The sequence below is a fragment of the Mya arenaria genome, chromosome 5 (genome assembly GCF_026914265.1).
Source record: "Mya arenaria isolate MELC-2E11 chromosome 5, ASM2691426v1".
NCBI classification, from domain to species: Eukaryota; Metazoa; Mollusca; class Bivalvia; order Myida; family Myidae; genus Mya; species Mya arenaria.
Genome location: NC_069126.1, coordinates 48,252,446 through 48,264,150, shown reverse-complemented (window position 1 = coordinate 48,264,150; position 11,705 = coordinate 48,252,446). Strand labels below are relative to the sequence as shown.

The window sequence follows — 11,705 nt, the reverse complement described above, 5'->3', positions numbered from 1 at the left end:
AGAAGAAATGCGCCAAAAGCTACCGTCTATTTTTTACAGTTTTGGAAGCAAATTTGTATCCTTTTGTTCAATTTTGGATAAAGTACTTGAAAACATTGAGTCTTTTAAAAAAAAAAATTCTTTTAAAGTCGTGTTATAATTGGCAATATTGTAAATAAAAAAAATCAACAAAATCATCAGTTTCGGCACAATTTCTCTGTGATATTAGTGTACATAACCATGAATGTCACCTTAAAGTGCTAACAAATGCATATACAATAATCATTGTGAATGAACAATCGTTCCCGCGCTAAAACCACAGCTGAGGGAGAGGGTGTAAAGTTGATAAGCCAGGCTTCGTGACATCAATTTCATTTTATTTGGGACTTTTTTCTTGAAATTGGGAAAAACATAAACTTATTTGGCATTGGGAATTGGTCAGATATTCTGACCCATGAATTGCAATTGCGGATTTAGAGGGACGCGCGCCCCCTCAAAAATCGTCGAAATTAAAAAAATAAAATAATAAAAAAATACGCTCATAATACACCATTTCGATTACAAATTGCTAAATTTTCCTTGAGCGAGTAACCCCAAATCCACATGCAAACAGTTTATGCCATGCACCTTCGGTTCTAAAGGAGGGGCACATGTCAGAGGGTTGCGCCCCTAAGATACGCCACCTCTAACGTCAATTCCGGGTCCGCCCCTTTGATAGGGCCTAAAAAAAATTGTTTGGTTAGGGTTACATCCTTTTCAAAAATAGGTAGGGTAAGTAGGCTTTTTTTTATTAGGCTTTATATAAGTATATCATTTTCATCATTGGAGAATGGTGTTAAAGTTATCTTCTGAATAAACATTTTAAGGTTTAAACTACATACTGAAAAGCAATAAAAAAAAGCGAAAAAAAATATATTTTTTTTTTTTTTTTTTTAGTTCTTATTTTTTTTTTAAACTGACTATAAAAACGGTAGGGTCGGCGCCTATTCCGTAGGTAGGGTCGGGTTACCCGTACCAAATGTATTTTTTTTTAAGCCTAAGTAAAAAAGGCCTATTCAGGGAAACATGGGGTTGTTGCATTTGGCAACATTCATAGCCAGTTTGATATGATTCATAACTTATGAATATCTTGAAAGGGTGTGTACAGTAATAATATCTACAAGTTTCTGCACACAAAATGAAGACAATGGTACCAAGGATATGACAATAAACGAGGAAGTAAAAAAGGACACATTTTTTCTATATAAAATTTTATTATTTTTCTATAAACACTGCACATTTATTAAACACTGCACATTTATTTCAATGATAATAATAATTTCTTCAAACACTTTGGTACAGACTGCAATAATGTGTTCCTTCGGTGAATGTCCACGAAATGTAAATTAGTTTGGTAGTTCACTAGATGATAACATCTTCAAGCTTAACCCTTTCCCGTTGTTTGTTTTACACAACAATTTGAGGTTCAAATGACGGCCACATTGAAATATCCATGATGAACCGTCAGAACGTGTAGCTCTCTGAAAATATAAAGGCAATATGTTAAATCATGTAACATGTCTGATATAATGGATATGTATTGTAATACATAAAAACATAGTGTTCTATGTTAATTAGTATATGTCCAGGGGCAGATCCTGGATTTAACGTTAGAGAGGGCATAACCTAGGGGCATAACCTTATGAATTGCACCCCTAGGCCTTTCCAAAGAACATTTTAACAATTTCAAGTCCAAAATGGTGCATTTTGTGATTTTATTTATTGAGAAATAGTAAATTGGACCATTTTGGTGGATGTGTGCTAGATGCGCCCCCTCCCTGGATTTGATAATGTGTTTACATACTGATTATAGAAGAAATAAGACAAAATCAGTTTAAAAGAGTATAAAGGAAAAATCTTTGTTTCAATGTAAGATCATAATATATTTCACCGAATGAGCACCAAAAGCTTATTTTCACGAGTGCCGTAACCAAGAGTCATTAATATACTATTAGTATTAATTAGGTAAAATATGTTGCAATCTTACACTGAAACAAGCAAGTTCCTTTCTATGGTATATGCCTAAAAATGATTTTAAATGACAGTTCCTTGCAGTATTTCGGAAGGGGTAGTCAAAAACGCAACTTTATTTTGGACACTATGTCGTTGAAATGGTGTCCCAGCAGACCTGTCGTGTGCACACGCATGTTTTAATAATTTGAAGTTTGAAACAGTGAAATACCAGTTTTAGTTTACTTATAAATCTGTATAAATCACAGGAAAGCCAATGCTAAATAGAGGATAATTGTTTTTTTTTCAGTGTAAGATCATTTTATATTTCTTGTGAAAACACCTTGTGAACACTTACAGTAAATAAAAGTAAATGTTTCACTCGTGGCTACTCCACTTGTGGAACTTGGTGTTTGGTGCTCACTCGGTAAAATATAATATGATTTTACACTGATATGAATAAAATGATTTTTTAAATATGATTTAAAAGGATATTAAATAACAGTTTATTGAGTTTTTTTCAGAAATAGAGAAATATCAATTTATCTGATAAATCTCTATAAGCAACTGTAACATTTAAATAGCATATCTTATATAGTTAGAGTTATGAACGCGAGGTTTCAGTTTGGAGCTCTTTTAGGAGCTTTAAATTAATAGAAAAGAGCCAATGACACTTCCATGTGAGAGACAAATACAAGAGCTCATGATATAAGTATGATTTTTTATTTTACATAATATCACGATTATGAGGGCTTATTTGAAAAATACGGGAATGCAGTCCCATATAAATATGTATCATGGGAGAATCATTTGTATTACTCCAAACACTTAAGAAATAACCGAAATACATGTGAAGATTAAGCACGTTTAAATGCACTACATTCCTCGATTTCTCAAATAAGCCCTCATAATTGTGGTATTAGGTAGAATTACGAGTCATCCTTACTCTATCACGATGTCCACTCTTTGTCTCTACTTTGGAAGTGTCATTTGCTCTTTTATCTATATATAGCTCAAAAAAGAGCTGGAACCATTGTTTCGGATATGTGCACAGGTCTTAGGTTGATATTCGATTACTGTTTATGATTGTCAAATTTTATTTTGACAAAAATGTCCATTGTATACATTCATGTTATACAACTGTTATCAATACCTACACATGTACATGTACATGACATACATGCTATCAGCTCAAACTGCATACATGGACTGGATATCCTAAAACAAAAAAAAAAGCAGAATGATAGTTCCTCATTTTGCAAAAATTGGCGGTGGTAAAGAAACAGTTGCCAGGTTGGCCCTGTCGACAAGAGCACCCTGCAAGTATGGGTGTTCCAACGGTTGAGGGTCCAAGGGTTTGAGCCCCATGATTATGCACCAGTCAGTTATAACCACAGACCCCCAGGTCCGGGTAATAGCAGGGATTTTGACTTTCGGTCCAACCAACCCCCTGTAAAATCCCAACCCTGCGGGGACAAACTGCTAGTCAACGCCCTGCCAAAAGCCCCAGCACCCCAGGGGCATCCTAGGTTAGGACCATTCCCCAATATTTTTGGTTCGAAAACAAAAAATCACACGGCACTGCGTGGAAGGTTGAAACATGGGGTGGGGGTGGGGACCGGGTGGGGTTACAACTGACTTGTGCATTACTTTACCTTTTTCTGGTGTCAGAAATAATGAAGTGACTTAGTCAGACAGTCAACGATTGTGTTACTCGTTTACTGATAATTAATGGCGTTATTGTACAGACAGAACATGTTTTCTTTCTGTATTATTAAGACTGACCATGTGGCAATGTTTCACTTCTTTCAGAAAAAAAGTGGTTCCCCACCCACTCAAAGTTTCTTCAATTTCGAAAACTCAATCAGTTAATGCATTAATCCGTTGATAAACCGCTTATTGAATTAATAATGTTGCTTTATTCAAAGATATATTCATGCAACTTACTGTAAACGCTGAACTTTTATCCGGTAGATGTTGTTTACGGAATGAAAAATCGCAAATACGTTGGTCAAGGTCAATATGGTTATTTTTATCTACGAAGTGTACATAAAATACGCAACGGTTGCTAAAGAGCGCAACGTTCATATTAATTTATCAAGAGCAAAAACGTTCAATTATTTAAATACTCACAAAGAGATATAGAATAACATTGACGACGATTTCATTTCAAGATGGCCGACTCTTACAATTAAACGACTTAAGAATTTTTCTTAACTAGTTAAGACACCTCCGACGTTGTCTTAACTTTTTGCCCTATTTATGAAAAACTTAGGTAATTCTTAAGATAAGAAGTTTTATGAATAGCACTTAGGAAAAATGGTAAACTTAGGAAAAAATGCAACACTTAATAAGTCAACATCTTATCTTAAAAAGTTTTATGAATACCGCCACTGGAATATTGTTCCATTAGTTTCAAGTGTATCGTTTAGTGATAAGTTGGCGCTGATCACTGCGTTGGGAAAGAACAGTTTCAAAAAAGGATTTTTAAATACATCTGTTTTCATACCTTTGCATTCTGTAAACTAACAACGCCACACAAATGGTTTTTGTTTTTATACTTACATAGTCGACTTCAACTACTTTTAACATACACATTAAATTGGTCCATTCGGTAGCAAGACAACCAAAAAATAGTTTGTATCTCTTGTTTAGAACGATTACATTTAGATAAAGTATTCGAAGCGGAATAAAGCCAACAAAGATATATGATTGTCTTCTTGAACATTGTAATTTTTGCTTAACATTATTTGGTGGGAATCACGTGATGATGTACAAAACATTAATGTAATCACAAGTTAGGGCACATGATCGTTTTGAAATGTTTTGTCAGTTGTACATTTGCTTTGCGTGAAAATCATCGAGCCATCTGTAGTGTGCAACGACGGTGTTCCCGCCCGATGAAAGACAATCTATCTTCCTCTCAGAGCCGAGAAAGCAAACCGTCGTTTTACCTTGGCAAAATCTGAAACACAAGTGAATGTCTGTTCTAACAAATGTATTCAATTACTTTTAGGACTGATTACAATTCATTACGGCGAACTAATAACTTGTAAATGGAAATAAAAATATAAATACCGTTGTCACTAGATGTCATCCATAATTTCGAAGGTTCATTCCAATTCCGTGCACGAGACATCGGCCTAGGGGATATAAGATATGGGTGGTACGAATATCCAAATCTCTTTGCCCGTGCGCCAACGAGTTTGCCTAAGACATCACGATTAACACTGCGTTTGTAATCGTTTTTATTCTGATTAGAGGCAACCAGTTGTAACACGATTTCATTTTCCACCTCATTCGAGTCCAAAGGCCATTTCATGTTATCCCCTAACGTTTGTCCGTATGCATCGAACACATTCTGTTGATCATTGTACGTAGGAAACAGTCGATCGGATATGTCAGTATCACCGTTTAAGACGCCATCACTGTAGAACTGAAAAAATAGATGAAAGGCGTGTCTTTTATTACACCAGCTATACAAATGAAATATCAAAATAAGCATGTTAAGTGTTCTTTTTATTCTTTAACAGTGGCAACACATAAAACAAATAGTTAAGTATTCATGATTTCGGAGTATGTCTTTCGTTAGAACAGAGCGTTTATTTCACTTTTAAGCAGGTGGACGTTATTGGCAAAGACCGATTATATGGCAAAACAGATTTAAACAAATGCCCTTACTTTAAAATCAAGACGTGGGCAAACGGAATGTCTGGCCTCGTACCTAGTAATTTATTTATGAATTTTTAGATTGCTCGAACTTTTTTTTTCTGTGTAATTTAATGTATATATTTTCATTTCTCTTTCATACAAAGTTGCTCGAAGGAATGGCATATTTGACCCATATCATTGTATAGGTTGTTTATGTTACTATTTTATCATTGTTTTTGTGAGCCTGTTTTCAGGACAAATATGATATCAATTGTTTGAAACTAACCATTAGTTCAATAACTTAATTATAAGAATAGTGCAGGCAAGTAACATTGCAAAGAAGGCTTTTAATGTTTAACTTGGCAAGTCTATAAAAATATTATGATTTTAAAGGTATAAATTAGCAGTTGCCACATGCAGTTGCATATGTCTGGTTGTAAGATAAAAGCATGAATAAGCTGAATAAAATGCAGCCATGAGATATATTTGTCTAGACATGTTTATGTCTCGAGGAAGACAAACGTGTTTCAAAATATCGTCAAAAACAGACCTAGCCACTAACAGTGCGTTTTGCAAATCAAACCCAGGTTATTAAATCAACGCAAAAAAACATAATATTTTTTCGAGTTTTTTTATTGCGTGTAAGGATCTATAGATTCCAAATAGCACTCAGTATTTGGTCAGAGGTCGGTGAATGATCAGTGGTTCAATCCGTTTTTATAAATCAATAACTTCAACAGCCAGTACGCATTTTGGAAAAGGATGATACGTGTATTTCAACGAACAATGATGTTATTATATATCATCGTTTTACTAGAAAAAAGTTATGGCGGTTAAGTGCAAAACGATTACAATTGATTACTACTGTTTTCATAAACGCATATCTTTTTCAATGCAGGGTAATGATGCGCATGATATTTCTTGTGACTTGGTGCCCCAGAGACATCGGTAAAATTACTGTACAACTCAGATGTCATTTATGATAGGCATATTGTACAACTGCATGCATAGATAACAGACGTATTATACAGTATAGTTTATCTGGCTGACGAGAACAAAGGAGTGAGAAATGTTGTCACAGCAACAATATAATTATTGCAATAGTACAAGTATTTAAGGGTAAGGTCATTGTTCAAGTTCTTTTATAATAACCTAGTATCGGGTATAAAGAAGTAAGACACTAAATTAACGTTTTTAACTTTTTAGTTCTATTCAACTGAGAGATGCGTTTCAATTTGTTTCACAAAGCATCTCAAAAGCATATTCATTTGAGTAAAAAAAATGAAATCAATTATTTTATATTTATTTGCATTACTCTTTTTTTAAATATCTATTTTTTCATTATTAATAGAAGAAAACATGCAAATACAATGTTTAAAATATCAGTGTTCTAACAGATTTATTTTATTTCACAAATGTACTTTGCTATTATTTCCAAGGCTAACTTTACCATTTTCACAAATTATTCAAGTGACTAAAAGTTACAATATTGAATTCGTTATGAATAAAATTGTGCAATTTGATCAAATATTGATTAATTACTTGATGTTTGCACACTATTTTTTAAGCAATATCATACTATCAATAGCCATATTTTAGAAGCTTTGAAAAAAAGAAAAAGCTCAGTAGCTTTCACAAATAACAGTCTCAACTCAACAATGAAAATTTTAAATATGAGTCCGTCATTTTTCATGAAACATGACAACCTGACCAAGCTTATAGATATAGTCCGTTAATGTATGTAAAATAAAGAAACATATATTAGTATGTACAATACCGGGGCCATGAAGACCGCCTTACAAACAATTTACTTTGTATAGTTTTATAAACTTTAGCAACAATATAAGCAATAAAATAGAAGCCTTATTTGAGAACGACCCGATAAAAGTGGCTGATTGAAATAAATATTATCCAAATTGATTATTTTCTCCAAAATTATAATTGTGACTTTCCTTTCTCAGTCGACGCCAATTATTTCGAAGACATAACTCATTCCCCTACAAAGAAAACAACATAAACTATAAATATGGAAATTGTTTTGAAGGGAAAAGGAATTGAACAGGGAATAGGCCCTCAAGTTTATTTACGAGAGTCCATTTTGTCTTTTCTTTATCGTCAAGCTTTCACAACTTCGCATACACTGATATTGTGTTACCATAACTGTGGGTCCATAAGGAGTCTTAAATTTGTTTTAATTCCAAAGAAACAAATTAATGGGTTTTAAACAAACATAGAGTCTGTCATAAAATGACCTTTATACACCAATTATTCTCAAAGGAACTATTCGTTCTCGAAATACTGCGTTTATTGCATCTATTTGGAGTACAAACCAATAACTAGGTGTTTATTAAATAATAATCAACATGGACGCTTAAATGCAAAACGTACGAACAAGTGCCTGTTTGCTTTCAGTGGTAACGGCATGTTCACCTACTCATCTAGCAATTTATTTCAAACAGCTGAACATGACAGTTCTGTGCTTCAGTACAAGAATTACTCCAATTAATTTGAATGGTAGCAATGTAATATAAATCTTATTCTTCTTATTGTTTATAAACTCGCCCTACGTGAGAATAAATCATCTATATCAAAATACATTTGAACGATTTGAATTAGGCTTAAGTCGTGTTAGATAGACAAAACAAATGACTTAATAACGATAGATATAAGGAACACAATTATCATCATCAACAATGCTAACCGTGTTTGCAGTTATTACAAGAACACTTTAGTTTTAATAATAGGATCAAATAGCAGGTAAATTCAGAAATTGACGCTCGTCTTTTGTTATTTAATTTTACAAAGGTTTACTTCATATAACTGTTGAACATAGATCAAAGTAATCATATACACATACACAAAGAACAAGTATATATATAATGAAAGATATCTTGATTTTACAATTGTAATCTAATGTGCAAAATGGTAGGACCAGACACAATTAACATCATTAGTTACGTCCTCCCCCTTTTACGGCTCCTCTTTAACGGCCATCCCCTCTATCTATATCTGGCGATCGATGTTATCACAATTAAATAAAAACTTTTTTTATACTAAAGTTGAATATCGGTTGGAATGTCCGAGTTGTTAGTGTACACGTCGGTGATTAGTGCTGAGCTTATGCCGTTAGTATTAAACACAACATGCATACGTATCTGTTAGGATATATCAATGTGCCCTTTAATCCGATCAATGTTAAAATTATTGTTGCTTGGCATTTTCCTCTAGTTTCCATTGTTATTCGACCGAACACCATACAACACCACATAGCACCAAATGCCTTTTGTCGATTAGGACGTACTTAAGTCATCGCATGTATAAACCATTTCAATATGTTATTTCCTTTTCTTTTCTTTAATATATTGTTGAAAAGGCAATTACCTACTGTCATTATCATTCAACCGCGTGCACCATAGGACTTTGACCATGTATAATTGAAATAATATTGAATACTCTCATAAAGACAATTTTATTTCCGCTTCACTTCTGGTATTTTAAATTCCCCTTACATATTGATTTGCAATTACTAGTTTTGTTTAACAGAATGGAGAAGAAATTGGTTTAACATGGAAAGACATTTATTCGGAGCATTTCAAAGCACGCCATTGTTTCCGTTGTTAATTGATAAATAATTTTATGTCGTAATTGTCATGGTCTGAATATTTTGTTCAAAAGGCAATTACGCGCAGTCATAGTCATTCAACCGCGTGAACCATGGTGCTTTGACCATGTATAATTGGTATACTATTGTAAGAGACATACCATCTATACTTTATCACGCGAGGAAATGACAAATCCAACATATTAAGGTTTGTTTGCATGTATATTGCATTGATAGTGTTTAGATCTATTTAAAAAACAATGTAAATTTATTGAATTGACCATGTAAAACAAATTGCACGCAAAACATCGTACGAACGCCATTTTTAATTAGATTTAACTGTTCATAAAGAAGTCATTTCAATCACTGTTTTATTCGAAATAAAACAAAAACATATGCATTATTCAACTGTTAAAATCACTCGTAAATAAAGAAGAAAACAACAGGCAATCTGCATCTATATTTAGGTTTTCCTTTGATAAATTTAGCACCTGGTGTTAGTTAAACTAATCTGTGTTTGTTCAAAGAATTCAGTTGCCATGCCCTAGAGGTCAGCGGTACTCTATTAAGAAACGAAACAATATAAAATAAAGTTAAATTACTACAACATATACAATTAAACAAGTTTGATGTTGGTACTAGAAAAATATCCACAAAATGATTTTACAAATCATGCCGAAATGGTTATAGTTGATTCGAATTCGAGTTAACTTTGTTTAGTCTTATATTAGATACAATTTAAGTTCTGAAAAGAGGCTGCAAAGAGCGCATCCAGCGAGATATCATATTTAAATGATAATCATAACGGCAATTTAGTTTCAAAATCCCAAATCTCATAAGAATGTGATATTACACAAATTATACTACTTCACACTACTTATACAATTCTTTCTTTTAAAATAAAACGCGTATTTGAAAATTACAAAATTAAATTTGCTTTAACAAAATTATAAATCCTAGTAACAAAACCTTCTAATCGTTATCTGAATCATATATATATATTATTATAACAAGTACCTCGGGTATAACACACGCATGATATATTGAACGTTGGCTGTTTATATTAATGGTGATGAAAAAACGCCTAAATGTAGAAAATAACTTATTAAAATGTTATAACACTTATCAAATAAAAGAAATAATAATAATAATAATAATAATAATAATAATAATAATAATGATAATAAAGATAATAATTCAGTAATTTCTGAGAGTAAAATTATTTTTATATAACAGACCAAGAGGTCTTACCTGTTGAATGCTGCTCCCATCGTTGAGGTATGGCAATCCGAGTATAGAGGGCATATGTACTAGTAATATAGCAATCTGGGAATACTTGCTGAACGTCTGAAGAAAAGTCGCAATACGTACTGCCACCATTTCTAAACTTTAATTCCACCTTTTCTACTTTATGATAAAGTTTTACGACGTGTGGTTGTTCTTTCCTGCTTTAAATTAATATTCGTTGTACCTTATATAACAGACGTGTTAAAATGTGAGTAAAATATTTGAAATAATCTAATTATTAATTTCCGTTCTATTATCTGAATTCCAATATCAAAATCGTAATGACATTTATCCCATTGCACCTTTTAAGCAAATCGGCGTTATCAGGCGATTTCATTCTCCATGCTGCCTAAGGAATACTTTAGCAATTGATACACGCGAAACAAACTAGTGGGCACGTAATCCGATATTTATTTCCAGCAGTGACTATTCATAAAGGTAAAGCTGAGAATAATAATAAGGCGTTCCTAATGCTGCTGGACCAATGAGAGAACGTCTATTGTCTCGGGCGATTTCCTACGCGTTTTTAATCTATTTCAGATATTGATAATGATCGATGGTATACTATGAATTTTAGCATAGAATTTGGAGAGAAAAAGACCCTTTCACATACGTCGATGATATGTCGCAGAAAAAGAGGACTGGTAACTCTTAAAATTAATTACACCGCCACACCTCCGCCTTGATGAAACTTTCGTTGACCACAGGAGTGCCTCGGAAAACACGAGATTCGATTCCATGTATAGGATCAATGTATATAGTGAGAGAAAAAAATGTTTCTGCTAAACAGTACGTTTTACACCGGTTTGGTGATTGGTTGGGGATCGTTTGAACTCAGGGTTACTTTACAAACTGTATAATGTTGCTACGGCTAAACTAAAATTAGCTAAGTTAACGTTTTGTTGGAAAAATAAACAAAAAAAAAACCCCAAAAAACTCAACAATATTTCTTCTTTATAGTTCTGGCTAAATATTTGTTCAAGTACAGCTTTAATACAGCAATGAACATTGAAGGGACAAGCCAACTAGCCTGAAATACCCAAGTTCTCGTTTAGGCAAGCCAACTAGCCTGAAACGCAGCGAAGTTTCCGTTTAAAGGCAAAAGGGTAATATCTTAAACACAATGTAAATACAAGGTGTACGACAATGCTAGGCATTACTGAAACAGCCAATTCATTCCAAGCGATAACGCACATTA

At 33.2% G+C, this 11,705-nt stretch overlaps 1 protein-coding gene and 1 long non-coding RNA gene across 2 annotated transcripts; both read right to left on the bottom strand.

Moving 5' to 3' along the window:
- Positions 1 to 1,332: 1,332 nt before the first annotated feature.
- LOC128234147 (uncharacterized) lies at positions 1,333 to 3,984 on the bottom strand. The gene is made up of 3 exons (XR_008260887.1): positions 3,916 to 3,984; positions 3,126 to 3,186; positions 1,333 to 1,499 (listed from the first exon to the last, which is right to left on the bottom strand). It is a non-coding gene; the product is annotated as an uncharacterized LOC128234147 (long non-coding RNA).
- Positions 3,985 to 4,509: 525 nt separating this feature from the next.
- Positions 4,510 to 10,889, bottom strand: LOC128236039 (uncharacterized). Its single transcript, XM_052950859.1, has 3 exons — positions 10,472 to 10,889; positions 5,047 to 5,404; positions 4,510 to 4,933 (listed from the first exon to the last, which is right to left on the bottom strand). The coding sequence occupies exons 1-3, from the start codon at positions 10,598 to 10,600 to the stop codon at positions 4,881 to 4,883; spliced, it is 540 nt and encodes a 179-aa protein (XP_052806819.1). The 5' UTR covers positions 10,601 to 10,889; the 3' UTR covers positions 4,510 to 4,880.
- Between the last annotated feature and the right edge of the window lie 816 nt (positions 10,890 to 11,705).